This window comes from Anomalospiza imberbis, chromosome 2 (genome assembly GCF_031753505.1).
Source record: "Anomalospiza imberbis isolate Cuckoo-Finch-1a 21T00152 chromosome 2, ASM3175350v1, whole genome shotgun sequence".
NCBI classification, from domain to species: Eukaryota; Metazoa; Chordata; class Aves; order Passeriformes; family Viduidae; genus Anomalospiza; species Anomalospiza imberbis.
Genome location: NC_089682.1, coordinates 34,606,429 through 34,632,850, shown reverse-complemented (window position 1 = coordinate 34,632,850; position 26,422 = coordinate 34,606,429). Strand labels below are relative to the sequence as shown.

Here is a 26,422-nt window from a genome sequence, read left to right as displayed (position 1 = left end):
TGGTACACTGTTATATTTCATGTCCTAAACCTCTAGAATTAATTTTCTTTTTCACTATGAGTTAAAAACACTCATCTGTCACAGCTAAACTCCAGACCTGGTAGAGGTGTTTTATGTTATTTTTTCTTCAAGTCGAACAGATTAACTGCTGCTTGAAAAAGAAGCATTATAAATGTACCTGATGGTCTGATTATGAGAGCACAGTTTTGTAGTGATATATACTATCACATGTCAAATACTTTGTGAAACTTGACCACCTGAAGTGTTTAGAAAGATGTAAGTGAACTCCCCAGATCTTTTATTAGAAATGTTTTTTGAATAATAGAAATAGGCAGAGGCAGAATTGAAGTTCACTGTGTAATGAATGAGCTGTATGAAAACACATGTGTGGAACAGTTTTTATATGCTCAGTCTAATATTGGAAGGAGGCAGGAAGCCTTAGGAAGGCAGGAAATTTAGTGTAGTCATTGGATCTTCGCTGGTTGTGTAAAAAAGCTTGAGATGCCTAAGAGCATTGCAGAAAAGGGATGTAACTTTTTAACTGAAAAGTCCACAAGAGAGAACAGTGATCAGGTATTGTCTTAAACTGGATATCTTTGGAGTTTTTTTCCTTTGTTAATAAAATCAAGGCTTAGTGACTACAGTCCTTAAAAAATTACAGATGGGCTATTCAAAGAACAATGTGGCATCGAGACCTGTTGGTAACAAATTGAATTTGGAGGAGTTTAATAAAGAGAGTGTGAATTCCCTGATACTATCTCATTTAAATTGGTACCAAAGAGCAGAAAGGCACTACATATATGTCTAAAACAGCTTGTAGGAAAAAAAATGAGGGGTGATCCTAGCATACAGGATTAATGATATTTTTTTTCCTACTTCAAAGTAAATCAGCTCAGATGATAAAGACACCCATTTTAAAGCCTTTAATGTCAGTAAAGGACAATAAAAGCACAGTGTAACAGAATCATCTGGACAAAACAACAAATTAAAAAGTATGGGCTGGTAATCATTTGGTACACATCAGAAAAACAGAAAGAAATGTGAACTGGGAGGAAGGATTAAGGTTAGATGAGTATTTCTGTGGCCTGAGTGCTGAATGCTTAGTTTTAATTTCAATCTAATCGGCCTTCTGTTATCTTTGGGCTTATTTCAAGCATAGACTAATTAAGCTGTGGGAGTGGAGGACAGGAGCCACTTGGACCTGCAAGTGGTACAGCCATGTAGCATTAATCTAGATAAATTTGATAGCTTGTTTTGCTGTTGTCTTAGAAATCTTTGCATATGGTTGATATCATTGACCTTTTTCAGTTACATCTTGTGTGCTTTGTGGTTTAATTGTTATGGTTTGTTCTTTCTCCACAATGTTGTCCCATTTTACTTCTATTCAGTAAGAACATGTTGATCATTTTTGTGTATTTTCTTAAAAAAAGAAAAAGGAAGAATTACATGCAGGGTTTGGGATTACTTGGTGCCTTCTCTCACTCTGTCCTGAAATAAGAGAATGATTTCCAATGGCTGTTTTTAGGATGCTGGGGATTCATAGCAGCACAGCTTCTGATTTTTTATGTACAAACACCAGTTTGTGTAAAACTGTAGACCCTTATGGATTGTATTGTTATGTTCTTTGGTTGGATCGCCTTGCATAAAGCTGTTTTTTGGGTTTTGTATTTTCTTTTTTAAAAAATGTTTATACTACTGCCTAGATCAGAACTTCTCAATGAACCTACTTACTGAGTTCTGATGTTTTAATTTTCTAAACCACCAACTGTTTTGCTGCTATTGTATTTTGACATATGAATTAAAATTGATAGTTGATTTTCTGTCCTTCAGAAATTCAGGAGGCCTTTCCAGTTGTCTGCAGATTTGTCATCATTTCTAAAAATGGACAGAACTATGCAGATGTACTTTTTGATTTTAAGGGATTAACCTTATGTGTAATATCTGTGATTAAGAGAACATTAATCATGTGTGTTAATGGCTGCCAGGAAGTAGGAGTGTTTGTAAGTGGGTTGTAGTCCTAAGGCTTTGCAGGTATTATAATATTTGAAATATACTCAGTCTTAGGATGCAAATGTATTTGCTTTTATCCTTTGGTGGCTCAGTGTTCTTCTGCAGACAACTGGAGACTTCAGACATCTGTGTGCACTTCTAATATATTTTCATTTTTTATCACAATATTTCATTGCATTTACATTGTGTGCTTTTACAGACTGCCTTTGTACAGGAAATGTGTTTGCTTTGTAAATAACTGCCTGTGCCTTGATGCTGAGCATTTCAGACAGCTTCGTAGTTAAGTTGTACCTTGATCTTCTAATAATGAGCTTTGGATACATGAAAGCTGTCTCTCGCTGCAAAAACAAGTCGTGTACAGCATGTACTGGATTTGTATTTCAGGATGAGGCAGTGATGTGAGAGATCCTTTAGATCTCTTCCCTTTATTCCCCCCCTCCCCAGCTTTTTTCCAGTTGGATTGTTTCCATTAACTGCATTAGGGCAGACCATTAAACCTGCCTGTGTTCAGTCACTTCCAAGATGTTGCACTGCAACTCTGTGAGTTCTTGTGACTTTGCATGTGATTCCTGATCTTCTATCCTTGAGTGTCCCCAGAATAGTTTAGTGGGATATAACTGATCGTGTATCAAGAACCTGTTGACACTTGAGACCAGTCCTGTCCTGGCACTAAGGAAAAGGATGATTTCAGACACAAACTATGCCAGCCTTCGAACAAAGCTGGATTTGTCACTGTTTGAGTGCAAGTCTTGGCTTTTTTGTGTCTTTGGAGCTTAGTGAGCTGCTGATTCAGACGTGTCCCAAGTGCTCTAGTGTGTGTTGAATCACTAAATATTGAATGCGAATATTGTGAGATGGAATCTGAGTCACATCAGTGAATTTTAATAACCTCTTATTTTCCTCATCTTGTTCTTCAAGGATTTGCAGGCTTTCCTCCGGGAAGATTGAATGTGTCATTAATGCTGACTGCTCTCTAACAGATATCATAGGGAAGATGAGAATCTGTCCCTTCTCTTCCCTGTGATCTGTGTTCTGAACCATCAGTGTTTGAGCCATCAGATTCTGAATCATCAGAACCTTTTTGAACTATTGAAACTTCACCAAAATAAAAAACTGTTAAAATTAAACTGTTAAACCCAACCCACCTCTGTATTTAGGTTGCATTACTTTGTTACAGTTATTGTAGTGTGTTCCTGTTATTTACCTTTCTAGGAAATGAGGAAAAAATCTGATTCCTTTTTGTTTTGGTTTTATTTTAAAAGCACTGTTAAGTCCTGAGAATTTGCTTCAGTAAGAAAAGAGTCTTTGGAGTTAAACAGGTTGTTTTTGTTACCTGGAATGAATACCTATAGTTTAATGCAACAGGCAATGTAGTTTTTAAAAGTAAGGGTTTTTTTTCCCCATTTGTTTTTAAATACCCAGTGATAATTTAACCTATGTCAGTACACTGTTAACTTAACAGTCATCTACCATCAAGACTCAGCTTTCTACTTGAGCTCAACTTTTGATGTAATCTGTCTTTAATCCTGGGCAGTTTCCTGGTGTTTACATTTGTAATCTTATGGGGTTATGACCCATATCTGTTATGGTATCTGTGTATTATTTCCCTAGTTCCCCCAAACAAACCCAGCAGTATACAATTCCTACACTACCCAGGATTTAATGGTATGTTAAATTAGGCAAGTTTGCAGAAAGTTTAATGCCTTAATTCAGTTCCACGCTGTCCAAGTTCGCAATTTCACTTGTGGGAAAGGCAGGCAGGCCCTGAGGTGTTTTTTGCTACAAGACGTGGCTATAGATATACTGTTGAGCTTCTGTATAATCACTTCTTAATCTGTTTAAAGATGAGTATTGAGTTAGCTTAAACAACTTTAAATAGTAGGCTTTGATTTTGTCCGGAGCCTTTGTTTGGAATTGCTGGGGTTAGTCCTTCTGGCAGAGTGGGAGATGCAGCAGCCCCTGGCAGGCACTGGAAGGTGATGGCAGGACTGGTGACAGTGAGGACACACACCTCCACAGCAGGAAAGAGGACATTCCTCTAGGAATGCTCTCTTAAAAGCAGATTCCACTTTTTCTTTCCTTCTCCTAGCCATTCTGTATGCTCCAGTGTTCATTCTGCCCGAGTGCTTGGAGGTGAAAGACCCTGGTTCTGCTATGAGCAGTTCTAACTTCTGCTCTGGGGTGGAGCAACACTGCATTTCAGCTTCCTAGACACCATCTTTTCTTGCTGGGAGGTGGAGCTCCTAGTGAACCTTGGGTGTCACAGTGGTCAGTAGTACCTGAGAACATAAAGCAGAGTTCCTGATGCATATTTCCCCAAGTGTTGTTAAGGGTTGTCTGGGTTATTATGTTGATGTCATTTTTATAAGAAAATACTCAACATTGCTGCCCACATAGCAGTTTCAGATGAGGACTTTTCAAAGTCAAAGGAAAGCAGTATTCTGGAAAGCAGAAATATTTCCAAAGACATATTGAAACCTACAGTAATGCTGCTTGCTTCAACTTGCAACAATCTGCATAATAGTTCTTTTTGCCTTCAGTTAATAGAAGCCTCCTTTGACTTTTCTTTGGAGAAGAAAGCAAGGCACAAGTATATTTTTCTTGATCTGATAACTGTTGTTTTTGTGTTGGTATCTGTTTTAGAATTTCGAGGTGTTTCTTTGGGAGTCCTATTTTAGTGCTGATGGAGAAAACAGCAAAGGCTTTTGGATGTAGTTAATCTTACATCCAGTTAATCACTTAAGCTATGCCAGATAGTTTTCTGTTGAGAGGAGTAAGGTGGTATGTGTTATCTTCTACATAGATAGAGCTTCTCTTAGTTTTGTCACATGAATTTTGTCCCCTGCTCTATATAAATTAGAAATATTTGTGGCATAATAGAAAAATTTCAAGTGCCTTTTGTCTTAAGGAGTAGTTTGTATTTGATCATCAGACTACTTTAAAGGATTGAATAAATATCAAAATTGCTGAAAACTGGCATATTTTTCCTCCCATCACAAAACTTCACTTGCAGTCTGTGGCAGGAACAATACAGAAGACTTAAGTATGGGCAGAGTAAGGGGAAGTGTAAAGATATCTGTCAGAATGTGGTGTACTTGTGAATGAAATCCACTTAGCATCAGTCAGTACAGCACAGATAAAGTGCCTTCTCTGAGAAAGGTACTTGTACTTTATCCCACATTTTTTGTCATTGAGAACACCTTAAACACTTTATCTTAATGCAGCTGAATTTTATGTAATCTTTCAGGCATAAACCATGGTAAAAACCATTCTTTCAAACAGAAATTAAAGACATTGGTTTAAAGCCCAAATGCTTGTAACTTTACCAGTTATGGAGCCCAGTGGAGGCTTCTATTTGGGATTGGATACTTTCTGTATCCAAAAGATGTTTCAAAGTTAATTACAGCCATTGGTACTAGCCAAACACATCTGTGTTCTTACCTACAGTAACTTATTTTTGCAGATTCTGTAGAAGAAACTAAAGAGAAGTATTTTCCAAAATGCTTATTTATTACCCTAAAATGTATAACATTGCTGAACTACATTTTTTTTTTCCCAAAACTTTAGCAGATCTTTTTTTTTTTTTTTGTTTGTGGGATTTTTGAGATCAGATTTGTATTAATATAATCACCATGAGATATTATAGGCTTGCTGATTTATAATTTAGGGCATAGAGTCTTGTCTTCTGTAGTTTCTGTCTTGGTGTTATAATATCTACAAGTTTTGTGTTTCTTAATACCTAAAGCTCGTTACTTAAGCCTATCTTAGGATTTGAGTGATTTGAGTACAGGCTTGATTAGCACCAAGTTGTTTGATGCTGGCTGGTTAGTAGCAAAGCTCTGGTATATTAAAATGGCAAAGAAGTCTCTTTGTAGACAATAAAAAATATTCTGTGTTTTCTTTTTAGTCTTCATGCTTTCAAGCTTTGTGATGCATCATTAAGAACAAAAAATAATTTATCTGCTTTGAACTTAATCCATAATTAAATAATTGATCATAGTCTCTTGAAAGGTAGTCTTTTAAACATTGACAGAACCAAGAGTTATAATTTTTTGACAGTTTTACAGTAGTGCAGAAGAGTGAAGAAATATAACACGTAGCCTTGTTCAAAGGATTGGAGGTCACACCCATGGATTTGGTTTCTGACAGTACTGCTGGTTCACTCTTTCCTTTGATATATTGCTTGAGCTCATGTCACAATGACTATAAAGTGGGGCCAGTGTTGGCCTATGTAGCTAATAAGTGATTTTTAAGGTTGTAATTAATCTTCAAGAATTTTAACTTACCTTGATGGAAGTTAATTCAGTGCTTATTACATGTAGTCCTGTTTACTGTATGGTATATGAAGAATTCTGGTTGCTGGAAAAACCATGTTTAGATGTGGATCAGAAGAGTTTGATGTAGTTAATCCAGCAAAATAAGCTACATACAAATGGAGTTACTTCAGAAATGCCTAAACTCTACCCTGGAAAAGCAAGAGAAGTTTTGAAATGCACTCAGAGTGCAGGATAACATGTGCTCTGCATTGGGAACAGATGCTGGCTCCATTTCAGCTTTAAACTAGGGCATTCCAAATGTCACAGCGAGCCAGCGCTGAGGGACTTGGCCTTGCGAAGAGCCAGCTTGATATAAATGAGTGTTCATTTGATAAATGGGGTCTATTACTCAATAAGGGTTGTCTTATAACATCTTATACTATGTTGGTGCTGCTTTGGATCAAAATTTAGTTAAAATTCTGTGGAGCACAAGTGTGCTTTAAAGCTAAACCTTCATGATGAAATGATCTGTACTTCTTCAAGGGGAAATTTTGGAGCCCGGATTTAAATATATGAAGGTTTTGCATGCTCGAAGCATCTAACTTGTCTGCTGTCATCACTTCTGAAGCAGCTTTGACTAAGTTACTTACAAAAGAAAGGTATGTGTCTCTCTGCCAAAGCAGGCCCATAGAAAACACCTGATCAGCAAATCTTAAACTGAGGATTGTGACCTAAATGGTGTCGTAAGGACTGTGAGTCGGGAGTACAAGGGATGCTGTTTTATTTTGGTATTGCTCACTGAAGTGAGATTAGAGCTCTGCCCAGACACCCAGGTTGGGTAATTCTCCAGGTGGGAGTTGCAGGGCAGCTTTTGGTTTGACCTTGTGCACAGTGGATGTTTTGAAGAAATAAAGTTACAAAGAAACAGCTGTAGCTTCTCTTTCACCTGATTCCCATATTTAATTTCTTATCATGAATGACTCAAGGTGGGGCTTCTTTCATACACAGAATGGTCCCTAAGTCTCCAGCTTAATATAAACATAAAAAAATATTGATCACTACACTGAGAGTTTCACTGTACCTTGAGGCTTCAGTAGTGCATAATGTTTGGTGAACATAGGTGGATGGCTAAAAACTAAGAATATTATTGATCGTTGTACTGAGAGTAGCACTGGACCTTGAGGCTTCACTTAGTGCATAACTAGTGAAAATGGGTGGGTGAAGCATTAGCTTGACCGCTTTCCAAATTTCAGCCATGTAAACACAAGGAGGTCATCACAGCCATTTGAAATTTAACAGGGCTTTTTTGTTGTTGTTGTTTTGCTTTATCATGTTCTTGTTGGTAAATACACCTTAGCAGTTTTGAAACAAACCCCATGTGTCCAGTGAGATAATCTTGATGATGACAGCTTGATAACTTGATCCATGTCCTAGGCCTTATTTGAATATAGGAAGCAATATATTGAAACACCTTCACAGAATTAAATTACTGCCTTTCTAGGGGTACTACATAGTTAAGGGGAAAAAGAAATAGTTGCTGGCTTGAGAGCCTGTTCTCAGTATTGGGGTGGGACAAATCTAAAGAGGTCTTGATGCTGATATTGTAAGAGGAAAATACTTTTGGGGTTTTGTTCAAAGGTTGGGTTTCATCCATCATTGCAGCTGAAAGGGGAGCCAGGAGGGCTGCCTTTGTAGGAGGGTGGAGGGAACAGACAGCCTTTGGATTAGGAGAATGGGAATTAAGGATTGTGAAGATTCTTGTCACTTGGGAGAGCAGAGCCCCTGACGTGGAGAATCTGACTGTTAGGAAGTCCAGAAATAAGAGCTGAGATGCTGAAGAGTAAATACAAACAAACCAAGAGTTATTGCTTCTTAATTTGTTTTGACATCATAAAAGTGGATCAGTGACAAAAATATTCAAGCGACAAATTCTAATACTTACTGCTGAGCATTTTTTATCAAACCAAGTGAACCTGCGGGAGTCATTGGTGAAGTACAAGGAACACAGATTCACTGACTTTGCTCAGCTTTTAACAACAGCAAAAACAGGCAGTATTTCCTTCAGATCAGTTTATTCATGTAGTTTAGGTTTTTATTTTAGAGTAAAAGCACCACTTAGGATCTAGTGGTCCTAGTTTTGAATGATCAGATAAACTACAAACAATCCATTCAGTTGTCTTACTGCATTTAGTACTTAATCAAATAAGAGGGGGTTTGGAGGCAAAGCATTTTAACTGCATTCTCCCTTGCCCCCTTTTTCCTTTAGGAAATATAGAAACTATTTAAGTTGTAATTTTGTTTGCATTTAATTCCTTTCTCAAATATTTAGATAAAAAATGATCAAAGGATAAATAACTAAACACATATAACAAATCTTATATGCAATCCTAACAATTTTTAAAAATGTTTTAAATGGTCAAGTGTTGAGTATATGAGACACCCTACATCTGCATCTCGGGTTTACTGAAACTTGTATGGATACTGTGTTCTTATTAGGACCAAAAAAATCCTAATCTAACAACAATAAGTTGTTCATGTCTTATTTTGTCTACAGATTTCTGTAAGGAAGTAAAAGTTGAAACTGAAAATGTGATTAGAACACAGTTATTGTTTCTTACTTGCTGGTTTAAGTGATTTGAATTAAAACCACAGCATACAGAAAGGACAAAAATCTGTTGCTCTGTTTGTTTTTAAAAAGTAGTTTGAATCGTGTTTGGTGTTTGTGTGTACAGAGGATTCTCAGCAAGCACCTGTCTGTTGCTCTGCAGACATCACCTCATTCCAGATGTGTTTTATGCACGTGATGCAATGCCCAACAGTCATCCACTGCTATCTGATTTTTTTTCTGTTCTTCAATGAAAGTGTGATGGGTCTGGCAAACACTGTATTTTTGTGTTGGTCTATGGAGTGTGCAATTCTTAATGAAGTTATCCTGTTGGAGGTCGTGTATTACTGCTCTGTATTTTGCATTACAGGAGCACCCCAGAAGCAAATTTTGAAGTTTCTGTTATGCAAAGTAATACCCAAACATGCAGGAGGTGATATTTCTTACGTCAGCATTCACATTTACTTACAAGCAATTGAAGAAATCAAATTAACCTCAAAGTAGGAGTCTTCATTGAAAACACAGAAATCATTTGATTTGAAAAAATAATAGGATTTCAGTGAAAGGTACAATAAACCAACCATTAAGAATCTACAGTCAAAGTGTCTTCCTGGAAGGGGGGAAGAATGGATAAAAAGTGGTGAAGAAAGCATAGTGAGCTAGGTAGATATGTATTCCTAATAAAAGAATGCATACATTCTTGCTAGTAGAGCATGGTGCTTAAGATGTCATTATTTTAATCTTTCTCTAATTATGGTTATTCCTGGTCAACAGAAATTGTAGCACCTGAGATGTCACAACTTCAGTGCTTATAAAATGGGGCATGAGGGAAGTCTAGCTTTATCTATTTAAATCTGGCTCAGGCATGCTTTAAGTGCAAGCACTTTATAAACATTTCACCCACTAAGTACTTCCTCTTGAGACAGAAAAAATATTTTGCCCAAGTATGATCTTAATCTAATGTGGTACTTGAGCATTGATATGAGCAATTTTTTGAATTTTGGAAGTGGCTTCTAGTTCCAGCAAAACTGAGGTATCTAGCCCAGACCTTTTGATGGAGGCAAAGCTGTATGAACACTGGATAGGGTGCAGGTGTTGCTGCTGCTGGAAGGGTGTCCTGGCCTTGGAGGAGGGAGTGGGGCAGGGATGCTCAGTGCCTGCTGGCACAGGTGGTTGTGAGGGACCAGGTGTGGATATCAGGTGTTCTTTTGCAGGGCTGGAGATTTTATGGGGGAAATTAAAATCATTCAGAGGAAGCAAGTGGAGAGAGGAGAAACTACTTTTCCAGATATGTGTTACACTGCCAGAGACAACAGAGAGCTTTGAGCTGAACCAAAGCAAGTTCAGAAATGTAGGATTTTTCAGATGTGGATTCTGTTGCTGTTCTTTTCCTGGTTCTAGGTTTTTAAGGTTAATTTTGAGTGAATTTCACAGTTACATATTTGGAAACAGTGCAGCCTGGCATAGGCCTACAGTCTGATGCTCTTACCTGGAATTTTGTTCTAGGAGATGTCCTAACACAGAATAAAAAAAGGGGAAATGGTCCTTGAGTTTAAGAGTTTGGGATTGAAGTTAAAAATATTAGGTTTATCAGTATTTTTCTTTTCAGAGAATGCTTTCCGGGGAATATTAGGTTCAGTATAACCTGAGAGTTGGAGCCATGTATTTAAGCATCTAGTTCAGGAAAAGACCACATTTTTGTCAGTATACTTTGGTTTTCCCACTTCATGTGTTTAATACAGTAGTGGTTTTGAGTGCAGTGGTAAAATCGGTTTGTATATAGAGTATAAGGACATGAAAGTTCCTGGGGCTTTGTCTTCATATGCATTTATAGATTTCATCTTTATCCTTCATCTCTTCTTTTCACATAATTTTTATAAAATGGAATGTTACTGGTCTTAAATGTTGATTTTCCAAATGCAAGAGTTGTACTGCTTGAACTATGTTATACTTGCTCCCTCTCCGCTAAGTGAACCAAATAACCATAGGATTGATTTCTGATTTCTTGCTATTAGTTTTAGAGGGAGCATCAGCCTGTGAACCTGTGAAATATTCATTTTGCCATTTCTGCACTCTTATTAAAGGTGGTGGAAGAACCAGCAAATGTCTTCCTTTTCTTAGGATTTGTAAAATAAGAACCATATGAATCCTTTCAAGATGTAAATTTATGTTCTGGTTCTTTACCGTTTAGGTTTTTACCTGTGAATATTCTGTCATTAGCAGGCTCTTTAACTATTTCAGTTTTTAAAAGTTACGTAATTGGTATTTTTCCTCACAGGGAGAAGAGAATTTATCCAAAGATTAAAACTTGAAGCAACCTTGAATGTGCATGATGGATGTGTAAGTCACTTGTTGCTTTTTTGTTTGTTAAAAATTGTTAAATTGTGATTTTGTTGTCATGGTAATAGTCCCTTAACTTAAAAAGGCAAATATCTTATATTTGTGTACTAAAGCTGAGCAGGACTACTCTGCTTGTTGAGTGTTGAATTCTCTTGCTGTTTGTTTCTTCTTGAATATCTGACACTTTTATCTTCAAAGCAAAACAAAATCCCAATCCTGTATCTTGATGTTGTGTCTACTGCTGATTGAATTTATCTCTCCTGCCATTTAAACACATTCCTGCCTTTTCAATTAGGACTCATCTTAAACCTTAAAATGAAATGAAGAATTTTTTTTTTGTTATACTGTGTTGAATTAAAAATGTATTCATGTTTTGAGTGATTTATTTTCCAATTTCAAAAAGCAAATAATCAGGTGCTACATGCTGATTTATAGACAATGAAAACAAAAATTAGTCTTCCTGAAAGGCTTATTTAAATATTAGTATTAATATTAATTTTGAAAGGAGTCCAAGTATTTTAAAACATATTCTTTTAAATAAAAGCTTTTACCTTAACTAGGTTCTGGACAGAGGCTGCCATGTTACCTTTGAGGATTAGAGCAGAAATTCATGGTTGTTAAAGTATTTGTTGTACAAGGTATCTGAAAAATTATTCTATAAAAAAATGAAAATGTAAGTGCAGCTTTTGTACTTCAACTTGTGTATTTCTAAAGCTGCTCAAACATAAGGATTATTTTAGCTTGAGTTGCTTGGACTTTTAATTAATTGAGGAGCAATATAATTGTTAACTAACACAGTAGTAGTTTTAAGGAACAAATGTTGTTAACATCCAGCCTTCTTGAGATCAGAAGTATGATTTTGATGTGCCTGTGTTTTTCTGAGTTGGAAAGTCTGGGAAAGGCAAGGATTAGAATTGCTGTATATAAAATGTGAGCTACTTTTCCTGTGCTGACTACATTATAAGTTGAATGTTCTGGTACAAACGGTGGTGGTGTAATGACACAAGTATATACATTTCCAATTTTTTTTTCAATAAATGTTACAAGAATGATGCTGTAAGGTCTCTTCCAACCCAAACAATTATATGATTCTATGTGTATTTATTAATTTTATATTCAGGATTGTAACAGTGATACTTTGCTTCCAAATTTCTTCTCTAAATGATTTTTCATCTCAAATACTTAGGATTAAATTTTTAAAGTTTCTTTTCCTGAAGTTGATTAGGGATTTTTATTTATTTTTTCTTTATTTCCTTGTAAAAAAAGTATTTTTTACTATTAAATTAGAATACAAGAAAACAATATTTCTTCACCACTTGTTAAAAATTACGTGACCGATCTCTATTTCAATTATCTGCCTCTGTGTTACATAGTAGAGATTGCAGATTTGGTGTTGGCTGTTGCTTGATGTTGATGTTGCTTGAATCTTCCTGATGGATATTTATTTGAAAACTAATTTTGATTTGATTGTGTTAGCTTTAAAAGTATGCTTTAACATATGGTCTGTTTTAGAGGGTGGAAAATGATTTAATTGTAAACTTACAGCATTATTTGCAGGTGTTTAAAATACTACAGTATTGAAATACTACAGTTTGAAATACTGTCTTTAGAAGTTAAATTTGCTCAGAACTCTCCACCTTTAAGGAATGGGCTAATGGGAGTTCTTACCTCATTTACTCTGTGGTCTTTTGCAAGGAATAATCTTTTAAGGCTAATCTTTTTAAGGCTAACTCAGTATAATTTCTTACTATTTGTTTTTAAAAAATCTGTGACATAGAAATCAATGAAATTACAATGCTTGTACTGATTAAACTCCTTATTACCATCAGTGGTAATTAGGCTCTTTTTTTTTTCCTTCTGTCCTTCTGCACTGCTGACTCAGCATGCATTTCAAATGTAGGGAATGAATGCCACATTGTCCTATTAAAAGGTGTTTCTGGGTTTGGTTTTTGGGTGGTTGGGTTTTTTTAATGAAGATAGATGGCAGGAGTTTGGGGTTTTCTTTAGTTGCTGTTTGGTTGATTGGTGTTTTTCAGAACTTTTTCATTGTTCTGTTGAATAAGTTGTGACTTATATTTTCTATATAAAGCATGCTGTGTAATTGGACACAGTGGACAACTTACTTAAGGCAAGAAATTTTTTTACTAATTGAGGATAGAAGTAAAGTCCAAGTTCCTACCTGTTACACAGAAGAGAGATCCTGTGGGAGATACAACTGTGTGTATAATCATACCCAGGCAGGATATCTGTGAAGAAGGGAATATTCCATTAATTATTTCACATATCCACGCTCTTGTAACAGTAATATTACCATAACACCTTTTTGTTTAAAATCTGAGCAATTTCACCTCAGAGTTCAGGGGCAATTCTCTTTGAAACAGCCCCATTTTCCCCTTGGTTTGAAGAGACAGTTTCTAGCAGTAGTGGGTGAAGTAATTGAATTGGTTCTAAAGAATTATTGCCATCTACCAGTAGCGTTATCATGCTTCCAGGGCAGGATTTGCCTCTTTAAACAAGGTTCACATGGTCAAATTCAGTAAGATAATTTGTATGTCAGAACTTGCCATTTTCTGTGTTAGCTGTAAAGGGAGCTTAAGAAGATGAGGAAATATACAGAGTTAGGTGAGCTGTTCTATATGAAGTAATTAAATCCAAAGGAAAAATGTTGAAAGAGAAGCAATCTGGACCAGCAGCAATGAAGTGTGAGGAAAGCAGAGGATAAAGAAACTAAACCATATTGAATTGCAGTAAAAATACAACTTATTTTCTTCCTGGTTTGGTCCTGTGAAAGCTGAGGAAGGTTGAAATGCAGGGTGTAGATGAAGCATTTGGCATGAGTAAATACTGCATTTTGAAATAAAGAATATTACCTGAAAGAGTAACTTCTCATTTCTACGTACAGGCTTTCAGATCATCAATAACAAACCAGCATCCTTCATGGCATTCATCTCCTTCAGGATGGCACTTGGCAACAAGTCCTTTTCAGATGTCTTCCTCAAAGCCAGGCTTAAACCAGTGTAGGGAGTTTGTGTTTTGTTAGAAACAATTTTCACCTTGTACTCCACAGATGAAAAGCATTGCCTTTTTTACCCCCTTCTTTGCTTGGGGGATATTCTTGATATTCTGGAAATCTCCAGCCATTTTTATTTCTTTTCTTCTATTTTTGTATTCTGTTAATCTCTTCTGTTCACAAAAGAGTTGATTCTGATGCCACTTTACATGGAAGTGAGCAGTTTGCTTTTTTGGCTTTTAAGGATTTAGCTGCACTGCCTCCTGCAGTGTCTTTGAGGAAAACAGAGATAGTAAATTTATATCTGACTAATTGACTAATGAATCAAAAGTGCCCACTGACTCCTTGCAAGGCTAGATGAGTGACAGATAAAATTAGATACAGTTAATAATGTGGAATACTTAATAGAAAAAAGCTAATTTCACACCCTTTGGCTTTTCTTACCTTGTTAGTAATTGTCTGTCATTTGTGTTTGATGGATCCTTTCTTCTGGCTCCAACAAACACCCTTTCCCAAGGTTTCCAAACCCTCAGAATAGTAACTGTTACGTTATACTTGTAGTTGGGTGTTGAGTGGCAGTGCAGGTAGTACAACATGTAGCTTTTTCAAAATAAAAAGCAATTTTCGAACCCTTCCTTGTTTTACACTATATTTTAGTAGTTTACTACCATGGAATGAGAAGAGAACCTTTTTTAAACCTGTATTTTTTTGAGCATCTGTTTTTAATGATCCGTATGCAAATGTATTTGGGTTATTCAGTGTTTGTGGCAAGCACATTTATCTCTCTCTCGGGATTTTTATAAAGGTGCACAGAGAGAAGTGAAAGAGAAAACAATTTCTATTTCTGCTCCTTGTTTTTCTCTTGTGGAATGTATTTGGAGAATTGTTTACCTAGAGCGAATGCTTGGTTGGATCACGGTGGATTGTTTGGGCCTGATGGCCAATCAGATCTACCTGTGTCTGGATTCTGGAGAACAGGGTCACGAGTTGGGAGTTAGTTAGATATGGTAGTTAGAGAAAGTAGCATGTAGTTGTTAGTATCCTCTTTTATATAGTATATTAATGTATCATAGCATAATTATAATAAAGAATTCAACCAGCCTTCTGAAATAAGTCAGACATCATCATTCTTCCCATTGGGTTCACCGACATCTACAACAAGTGTTGGTAGTAGGTTGTACTGAACACTGTGTATATTGACTGGAAAGTCTGAAAAAAAACCCAAAACAAGCTTATTTCACTGAAAGACTTTGTTACATTTTGAGTTATTTATTGCCAGCAATGCTGAGAATTCTGACTGGGTACAGAATAAAAAAGCCTGTTTAGTTACAGACCTCTAGTAATTTGGTTATGTCTTTCAGGCTTATTTTTGAACCAACTTTGGTCTGGGCAGGGTATATTGAAATTGCTCAACTGAGGCAATTATTGCAATGAAACTGGAATTTTGGGGGAGAACAATTGATGTCTTATGTAGACTTGTGATGCTGCAGTTTAGATAATCTCGTCTCCCCTTTGCATCTTCAATGTTTCTCTGCTTTGCTATCCTTCAGATTTTGGGTTTCTACATAAATATACACATCCACCCCCTCAATTTGTTTAATTTTTTGTGCTAACTTTTCTTTCTCATATCATGACTAAATTTTTCAGTAGCTTCCTTGTTTCTTCAGTGTTTTGGTCTTATTTCTATTCCTGTGTTCTTACATTAACATTTTAGTTTCTTTAGGGCAATGATAATAATACTTTTCTGCCTGAGAGGAAATGTAGATGAAAATAAACATGGTTGGGTTGTGTGTTTGCCCTCGCTGTAGTACTGTGCAATGTCTGACAACATTTTAGAGTACAGTCATTGTCAGGACAGGTTATTTCAATGATAGATGGTTCTGGGGGCTAGTTGAAATTGTGGCTCTTGGGGATTGACAGCCAGAGTTATAAAATCATAAGAGTAGCCATGCAAGGTCATACCAAAGCTCAGTGGAGCCTGATAACTTGGCCCTGAAAGTGGCCAGCACATATTTTTGAAGGAAGTTGAGACAGGACAAGCAGATGCTATTTGATGGGTGCTCTGGATATCATGCTTTACTGGGTAGATGGAGGTGGAAGTTGTGCCTTTGTTTCTGATCATTTTTCATTTGTCTTTGATGAATATGTATATCCTTCCACTTCTCCTGTTTAGGGTGTTCCATAACAATGATTTCCAGTTTCATTAAAAAGCCATGTGTCATTGGATTGTTTCATTTTGGGCCTTCCATTTCCTATGCTGTCAAGATCCAGGAAAAATTGTTTTTTACTTTTTCCATGTTGTTCATGTTCTCATAGGCTTCTATCATTTCCCTTCTTTAGAGCAGTACAAGTTATTTGCTTCTTAGAATAAAAAGTGTTCGATATCTGTGAGCACCCCAGTAATTCCTTGTCATAATTTCTCTTTCCAAGTGGGCAGTAATAGAAATGGAGAATACGGGAGCAGGATATGAACTCAAACTGCATAGTGTGGAACACGTGGGATTGCCATGCATGGATGTATATCCTGCTCTTCTGTGATTTCCTAATAAATCCTAACAATATCTGACTGCTGCCGAGCACTGAGCTAGCCCTGGCATAGGCATGTTTGTTTAACACCAAGATCTCTCCTCAAGTTCCTCCACCTGAGAATATCAAGGTGCTGTTGTCCCTGTGATCCACCTGAAACTGCTAACACTGATTTTGCAACTAACCCCAACTAAACTTGCCATTAAAAAAGCAACTAGAATGGGTGTATTTATTTTAAACAAAAATTATTTTTATTGGGTGGGGGTCAGAGTGAAACATTTGAATAAAAAATAAGGCATAAGAAAATAATTCAGAACAAAGTGGGGTTTTTACCAATTCTGTAATCCGGTCTGGTACATCACACTAAGGCAGCTGTTCTGCCAACAGAATCTAGCCAGCAGAAAATGGTGATGGCTGCAGTTTGACACTTGAAGGTATTTTAGAGGCTTACTTGACATAATAATGGTCTTGCATGCAGTCTTTGGTGCTTGTGCATGAGCTGCTGCTTGGAGGATACCTTTTGAGCTTCCTGGATTTTGAGTGCTTTCACAGCTTTGTTTCACTGACACATTATTAAGCACAGTCTTGTAAAAAGGAGAATTGATAAGGAAATATATTACAAAGCTCTCACAGTACAATTCTGTACTTCACTGTAGGATTCTTCTTTCCCAGCATACTCACACTTTTCAAAAGGGATCTGGGATGGATTCTGCAGTGCTTTTCCCTGAGAAGGTGTGGTCACTGAAAAGCATGCAAATAAATGGATGGTCAGAATTTGGATATGGTGAAGATACAATAACGAGAGCACTGTGATGCCCTCCAGTTCAAATTCAGAGAACTCTCTGTGGAGTAGATTTGGTACATTAAAGCACCTGGGTGTGTAAAATTGTGGCTACTGTGGGAAGCTTAATTTACCTGATGAACTCTTGAGGAGCAGAGGGAGTAATTGAGATGCTGTAGGTGAAGCAGGTGATTCCCTTATCAATTTGTTTTAAAAACACAATTTTTTTTTATGCTATCTACTTAGAAATTATATAATTTCAGTTTAATTTGTTAACTCCTATTTCTGTAGTGTTGGATGAGTATTGATGTTTTAATATGGTAAAAATTGAATCAATGTAAGTCTAAACAATTTTTTTTATTCATGCAGGTGAATACAATTTGCTGGAATGATACAGGGGAATATATCTTATCTGGTTCAGATGACACTAACCTGGTCATTACTAACCCCTACAGCAGAAAGGTAAGTTTGTTTCTTGCTGCTTGTTAATTTTCAAATAGGATGCAAGTTAGTATTTTCCAAGGCATTAAAAGGTTTTTTCAAAATATCAGTTTTCAGATATTCATTATTATGTGAAAAAGATAATATCATGCACTTCCTAATGTATATAAATGGGAATAAAACTTCACAGTGCTTTAAAACTTGAAAGTTCTAATCCTTTGTGACATTGGTATTATCCCATTTTACGGTACATGGCCGGGCACAAAGGGAACATGGTCTCACCACAGATTAGTGTCAGGACCAGTAAATAGGATTCAGTAATTCTCATGAAATCTTGTAGCCAGATAAACTGTTTTCCTCTCACTTCAGTTTTAAAATACTTTATTTTTTACTCTGTATAATGTACTGCATGTCATGTCTTTCTGTGTAATATTGTTGGGGTGCCAATCTTGATTAAAATAGTTCACTCCAATGTAAAATTACATTGCCTTGTGTGTGCCTGCAAGTGGATGGAGAATAATTTGTACTGAAATAAGGATTGCAATGCAACTGAAAGACTCCCAGTAGTGCCAGCTGGCATCCATCAGGTAGTGGCACTGTCCCACACCTTTGTCTTGAAGGAACTGCTGATAGTTTGCTAGAACAGATGCTCTGAGCTGTGTGCTCTCAGAGGCTGACAACTAAACCCCGAGGATATGCTCAAAAGTTAAATGTGTGGGAGAAACGGAAGGTATGGTGGAAGAGAGTTGGAGTAGAAAATAATAGTTTGCTTTCCTGAAGGGTTGTGGTAGTTTGGAGCATTGCCTGTGCCTATAGGTAAGACCCTTTTGCTCACCTCTCCAAATAAGCCAGAGCTTCCAAACTTCATCTCTTCCTTTCTATTATGGTGTCAGCCTGAAAGTTCAGATCAGTATCACTAGATAGGGTTTCTCTTGGGCTGGGAGTTCTGCTGGAAAAGTGGTATCCAAGGCAGCTGTGAAGTGGATAATGGATATATTCCAGAGTGAGTGTTGGTGGAGTGACTTGCAGAGGAAGATTTTTTTGTGCAAATAAAGGATGTTCAATGTTATTTGTTGTGCAGAGTTCATTTTAATATCCTGTTATAGGACAGTTGGTAATTATAAAAATTTTAAATTAAAATATTGTAATATTTTAAAAGGTGCTGCAATTTAAAGCTTTATGCTTTCATGGGACAGTTTTTCACACCTTTTGTGTACCACTTCTCTACTTAAGCCTAATGAGGAATATGTTTTCTTTTTTTATTTTTCACAGTTAGCGGAGTTATTTATTTTTTGTAACAGCAGAGGAGAAGATGATTTTTAAAATTATTTTTTCCCCAATGCAAATGCAATTATAAAACAGCAGGTACCAGCAAGAAGACTCAATAATCAGTGTTACTCCTGAAATGTACTAGAGATGTGATTTTTAATGAGTGTTACAATTATGTTAGCTTAATTTTTTCTGGCTTGAGTAAGAGGATCTGTACAGGAAAAGGCAGCAAATTGGTATCAGAACTGTGTTGTAATTCTATCATTTTGGCAAATATCCTTATTACCATATTTTCTGTTATTATCTAGGTAGAGTAGCAAAAATAGATTTCAGGCATCAATATTTTGTAACTTTCAGAATATGCAGATACACTGTTAAACTTCTTTAGTGGGAATTATTTAAAAGGTGTGAAATAGCATTTCTGAACTGTTAGTCATGAGCTGCTACTGACAGAGAAACTTCATTTGCAAAACACTTCCTTTGATTAAGTTAATTGAGTGGAAATTTGGAAGTAATTTTCATACTGTAAACAACTTGGTGAGTATTTCTTTCCTAATGGGTGTGGTGAAAATGCAGTTTGGTTCAAATGCTGCAGATGGGGGAAATAAGAATATAATGTTTACTTGTTCACAGGAAAGCATGTGGAGGTTTTTTCAGTTTTGGTGAACTAAGTATGTAAGGAAGGATAAAGAGTCCCCACAAAGTGTTTAAAATCAGCTGCGATGGTGAAATAATTCATACGTTTCCTTGCTTTAATGTAAATGAATGACAGTCTAAGTCAAGTCCTGGTTTATTGCCCTGTATAATCAGTTCTTAAATGTTTATTTATTTTTGGCTAGTTTCAAAACATTCTCTCTTATAAACATCACTTTTCCTTTTTAGAGTGAGTTCAAGAGTAACATCAATTTTAAAGTCTATAAAGTTGGCTTGGATTGCAGTGCCTTATTCTTCTTGGCTTACAATATCCCAGATCTTCTAAGTCTCTCCTCACTGACGTGCTGAGTGGTTGCACCATCACCCTGACTAATGTTTCACTTTGAGAAACCTGCCATGCTCTGGAACCAGCATTGCAAAAACAAAGCTGCAGCTGCATTCCAGCCCTTGTATTTTGCAGACTACTTCGTGCAAGTGCCTGAGCAAATGTCTCTTGTAGAACCATGTTGTTCTTAGAATAAATTTGGTGTAAAGACAGTTTCTCTGTTCTGTTGTACTGAACTGTAGGTCCCTGTCAGCCTGTGCATAACTGGTATTTCACAGTCTGAGTTTTTTCCATTTTTATTTTCTTGGAAAACACTGACTTGCAGCCTCCTTTTTTTTCTTTGTTCTTCAGGTTCTCACAACAATTCGCTCAGGACACAGGGCCAATATTTTCAGTGCAAAGTTCCTACCATGCACCAATGACAAACAGATTGTTTCTTGTTCCGGAGACGGAGTCATTTTCTACACGAATGTTGAACAGGATGCAGAGACCAACAGGCAATGCCAGTACACCTGCCACTATGGGACTACCTACGAGGTACCTCGTCAAGTAAATGAAAACTTTAAGATGGGTAAAATGCATATCTTATTGAATTGTGTCCCAAGATTTTAACCAGACTGCTGAAAACTTTGTTTCAGTGCAGTGAGAGTTACAGAACTTTTCTTCTGTCTTTTTTGAATTGTTTTTTTTTTCATTTTAAAAAGTAGTCTTGAACAGAGAAATGTGCTGTCTAAATTAAATTGAGAACTTTGCAAAAAGTGCTGTTAAGACCACTTTGCAAATATGAATTCACCTTCACTGAATGAATGTTCTGCAGAGCAAAACAGATTTAAATTGAGCTCTGAATTTCTTCCTGAAGTGGGTTGGGGGGAAGGAGAAGTGACGATTTTGCATTTTTATTTTTATTCTTCCCCCCCTCTGCCCCTTCCCTCTTCACTGAACTTTTCAACAGTTTTGTGACTTTTTCACAATTTAAATCCTTCTAAGAAATGCTTAGTTCAGCATGTGTGAACAACTTAATCTGAAAAATGTGTTTACAGATGTAGGTAATTTTTCTATTGTGTATTCTAGTTAACCCTTTAGGTGTAAATTTAGCCACAGTCTTTTCAGTCCTCCATTAGAAGTTTTGTTCATATAAATTAGGCAAGTGAGGAAGCAAGTGTTACTTAAGTTAGGAAAATAGAAAGATTTATTGTTTTATCTGCTTCTTTTAAATAACAGCAGAAGCTGCTGCTTGCAAAGCTTACTGTGCTTAAAATAGAAAAAATAGGTTTTTTTTTTTTTTGGTAGGTTATAAATGTTCCTGTTTCTTTCACTGTTTATTTGTTTGGGCTTTTTAAATACTACTGCAGTACACACACAAGGAAAAAATCCCAAATCCATTGTTTTTTTATGTATTCAGCTCAGATTTCATAGCAAGCTTTTAGATCTCTTTCTTTGCATGTTAAATGAACAAAATCTTTAAATACTCCTCATAAAAAGAATTGGAGCAAGTGAAAAAAGAAAGTGGCTGAAGTACTTCCAGAGTTAATTTTTGTTCCTGTAGTAAAGGTGTCCTTATGGTTGCAGTTACACCAATTACATTTCCCTGGTATACTGCACCATCAAAATGGTCTTACTGGGGATGATTTTTATTCAGCAATAATGTTAACAAGAGGGTATTATTGTTGTTTGGAATGACAGGAGTGTGGTACAGTTTTGCTTGGTTTTGCTGCTTTTAAACACTGTTCATGGAAGGAGTATCAAAACCTCTATATGACACTGGCTGTTTTAACAACTCTGTCTCTTTATGAAGTTATTTTTCTTATCCTGTTTTGCACTGAGGTTGAGAGGTTCCTGGAGTGGGGAGATAATTTCTAAAAATTGTTATGGTACTGCCCAGCTCTATGTAACCACATCATCATGTTAAATATAGAACTTTGACTCACTGGATTCTCTAAATAACAAAAGCAAAAAGCTGCCCCTGAGGTACCAATTCTAAATTTGAATGTGGTTTGGATTTATACAGCTCTTGGAGTTTGTGGCAGTTCAAGACATTGCAAAAACATGAAACAGAGGAATGTGGAAATTGGTGTAGATTTTTGTAAATCGTGAGATATTTGTACAATTGTTTATAGTTCTGAATGAGAATAGAATAAGTAGAGAGAGAGGCTCTTGAGACATGTTTCTGAAGAATTTTTTGTTTGTACAAGACCTTGACAAGTTTGTTTTTCCTCAGCCAAATCTTTTCTTTATTGCCCTTCATGTGAATTGCATTTCAGAAAAAGAATGTACTTTTATAAACACCTCTTACTTTCTTGTTTTAAATACGGTGAAGTGATCATATAGCTATACACTTGTAAAGTTAAGTAGCAAACAAATTTTTAGTTAGTAAAACACCAATTATATATATATTTATAATGTGCACTTGTTGAACGTAAATATAGTAATATTGACTCAATTATTGGAGCTTGCACTTCTCCATTTCTCTGGTTTAGTGCTTATGAAGAACTTAGGATGTCTGTGAACACTGGACATAAAAGTTGCCATGTGCAAGTTATATTACTTGTATAGGGTGAAATAGCATCAGTGTGAACAAAAATAAAACACAGCTTCTAGAAATAAGAGCTTGTCATGTTCAGCAACATTATTGGAGCAAAATGTTTTCACTGACAGCTCTGCTAAATGCTGGAAAAATTTAGTGGCTTGAAGAACAATTGCTAACTTTCATAACTATGCAAATAAAGTTAATTTGAATTAAATATGTAGTGAAAAACAGTCTTCAATATGTTACACTGATATATTGAGGAATAGTGGTCATAGCTCAGAAGTTTATTGTTCTGTTGGTATTCAAACCATGGCTTTGTTTTGCTAGTTAGACTTCTTATTTGGCAAAGCAAGCATTGTCTTAGTTACTGTGCTGAGCCTTACAAGAGAGGCTGAAGCCTTCAGCTGTTACCTTTGTTAACCCCATTTCAGGTAGAGAGATTTGCATAAGTTCCTTTTATTAAGAATTTGGGGAAGTGGGGGTGATAACTCATCTCATTTTAAATGTTAAAGAATCACTCATGCTCTGTGTTCCATGAATGTGTTACACTATTAACCATTGTTGTTGCTTTATAAATTTCTATTGATAGTAGCAGGAGTGTAAGAAAAGAAAAATACTGCCACAACAGTCTCTGTTTTCTGTTCTAAGGGACAGAGTGTAAGTAAACTGGCATTTCCTGTGCATTCACTGGCCTGTGGAATTCAGGTCATATTTAACATTATGGTCACTTGCTTTTTTATTTTGTCTTGAGGAGGCTTTGAGTGAAGCCATTCATTTGAGACTCCATCTGAGCTGTCCCTAGCCGGAGAAGGCCTGAGCTTAGAAAAATGGCTCAGTACAGTGCTCTCTCAAAATTAAAAAATTGCAGTGAGGAGGTAGCTTGGTAACAGCCTTTAATGCAGACTTGCTGCAGGGAACTACCTAGGATGTAAAGGAATAGCCCAATGGGAATAAAAGGCATTTAGTATTTTCAAGGCATTCAGACTTCTAAGGACTTTGTAATTGTCTCCTATTACTTGATAGAGAGTAAACAGAGCTTTTGTTGAATTGTTGCAGCACATTGACAAGTTATCTGAAAAGTGATTGCAGTAAATGTATGTTGTGCATTAAAAGATAATAGAAACAACTGTAAGTCTTGACCTATGGTTATTTAATCTTATGTGACATTTCAAAGTTTCCTTTGACTTCAAGAGTTCAGACCTTTTCTTGAAAATGAAGAAACATAATCAGTTTTCCAATTTTTCTTATTATTTCTCTGGACAGCTTGACTTGAGTCCTAACTGCCTTACTGCTGCTCCAAATATTGATGCTTTTCTTTTTAAATTCGTGCTATTTTGGGAGGTATTAATAATTTTATTTTTTGTCTTTTGAGCAGGTTATGACAGTACCAAATGATCCCTACACTTTCCTCTCTTGTGGTGAGGATGGCACCGTGAGATGGTTTGATACTCGCATCAAAACAAGTTGCACAAAGGAAGATTGTAAAGATGTAAGAATCAAACCATTTAATAAAGATTATTTTATTAATTGTAACTCTAATAAGTAAAATAAAATAACAATAAAAATCTTTTAATAACAATTACCTAAATGGTAGAGCTGTGCATTGCACAAACACATGATATGAATTCTGGTCAAGCTTTTAGATACAATAGATTTCAGGGTCATTGGTGGAAATGGCAGTATGTTTCCCAAGAAACAATAAAGTTTGGGGAGTCTTTTTTCATTGTTCTTTTTAAATTTTAATATCTCCTTTGGCATTTTTTATTTTATTTAAAAAAATATTTTATAAAAATGCTGTGCTGTGAGGCTTCAGAAGTGGTAGAAAAAATTGTCCATTGAAATTGAATCTTTTAGTCTGGTTTACACTAATAACATAGAGTGCAAAACTGGAGGCAAAAAATGAGCCTTGAGAATCACCTGCAGCCTTGTATTCTTGAGCATCCTTTGTCCCTCTGTAAGAAAAGATTTGGTAATGAGTTATATTAGGTTACTGGTATTACCAGTGTCCACTGTGTTTGAATTTTAGCAGCAATTTTAATATTGAATTGGAACAAAATTACCAAAGTATGTATTGCTCGTTTTGATTAATTTTGTTCAGCCTTGTGCACGTTTACCAGTCCTTGGGGTTTCTTTCGTTTTTTCCCCTTTACCCAGTTATCTGCCTGTAGATGGAACCTGTTTTGATCCTTTAATTGATTTAAACTGTTTCTGCATATTTAGTACTCTTCCACTTCCACAGTTACTGTGTCTCCATAAGAAAATGCAAGGTGCAAGGTAGTATATAAGTCTGTAGTTTTTAGCTTATCTATTTTTAAATGTTCCTGTGTTTTTGTTTTGGTTAAGTTTCTTTTTCAGTTGTACTGCTACCAGTTTCCTTTCTCTGATAGTTTTATTTCTGTGCAGTGGCTTTTCTGATAACACATTTATGATCTGTCTTCACAGGCCAGACCTGTTTTCTCAAAATCTCCTTGACTAAGGGAGTGGCCAGTGTAGTGAAACAAAAGAACAACAAAAAAAAAAGAATTATACTTCAAATGTTCAGAGCTATTATTTCAATGCTGCATTTTTGTGTGTTCCAGGATATTTTAATAAACTGCCGTCGTGCTGCCACCTCTGTTGCTATCTGTCCACCCATCCCCTACTACCTGGCTGTAGGCTGTTCTGACAGCTCTGTGAGGATCTATGACAGGAGAATGCTTGGCACAAGGGCAACAGGTAGGAGCCACACTGTGCAGTGAACATTTCTACCCACTGGCAGTGCCAAATTCAGGTTATTTTCAAAATAGGTGGTGAATGACTCAAGTGTAACACTGCAGAAATATAGCTTCCTTCTCTGGGAACTATGGTTTGTAATAATAGAGTCATTTCACTCTAATATTTGCTAATGCAGAAATCTTCAAAGTAAACCTAATCTCTTCATGCATCTCAGAATGCATTGTGTACTGAGTGCAGAAAAGGACATTTTGTAATGTCTCTTATTTTGTCTTGAATCATGTGATTCTAGGATTCCAAAAAGCCAGGAATTGCAGCCTCCAGTGCTCCACCTGAAATTTAATTAACTTTTTGTCTTGTACTCTACCATGCTGGAACTTGATGCTTCTTATGGGAAGAGATCTTATGAACTCCATAATATCCTGCATTGTGCTTGCCTTTGCAGTAGTTACTGCTGCATCTAACACGATTTCATTGAAAAGCTGCAAATTCCTCACGTGAAAGCTGGCATGCTTCAGATGCTTACCTAAGGGTTTTATTGAAAAATTTCATATGCACAAAAATGTGTTATGTCACTTTAGCATAGCTCTTGGTTATAATGTATGGTAAGTGTTGGGCCACATAGGAATGTATAATACAGCTGTGACATTCATGTCAATAAGCAGTGGCACAAAATCTGTCATCTGTGCAGCATTTTCCTGTTGAGGACTGCAGTGGAGAAGAAAGGGAACAGTAAAGATCACTAAACATAAAAATATCTCTCTCATCAGGTTGACATTCTGTAGGATTTCTCCCTTTCATCACAGTGGTTAGCAAAATTCTGTGAAAAGTGCCTGGGAACAGATTCTGGGGGTTGACTAAAATGTCCTCTGTGTGTGTTTTAGTATTGTAGAGTACAGGAATAACATGAATTTGGCCTGGAGAGCAAAAGAGAAAAATCAAGATTTTGAAGACTGTTCTTTTTAA

The 26,422-nt window shown here is 36.2% G+C and overlaps 1 protein-coding gene across 8 annotated transcripts in view; it reads left to right on the top strand.

The window, feature by feature from the left end:
* The window catches only part of DCAF6 (DDB1 and CUL4 associated factor 6), a 76,058-nt gene that overhangs the window by 4,791 nt on the left and 44,845 nt on the right, over positions 1-26,422 (top strand). For all 8 annotated transcript variants that reach the window (XM_068180490.1, XM_068180489.1, XM_068180485.1 and 5 more), the window contains exons 2-6: positions 11,150-11,211; positions 17,898-17,990; positions 20,569-20,754; positions 24,120-24,233; positions 25,324-25,459. In XM_068180490.1, coding sequence (XP_068036591.1) covers positions 11,150-11,211; positions 17,898-17,990; positions 20,569-20,754; positions 24,120-24,233; positions 25,324-25,459 — 591 coding nt within the window. The remainder of the gene's footprint in view (positions 1-11,149; positions 11,212-17,897; positions 17,991-20,568; positions 20,755-24,119; positions 24,234-25,323; positions 25,460-26,422) is intronic.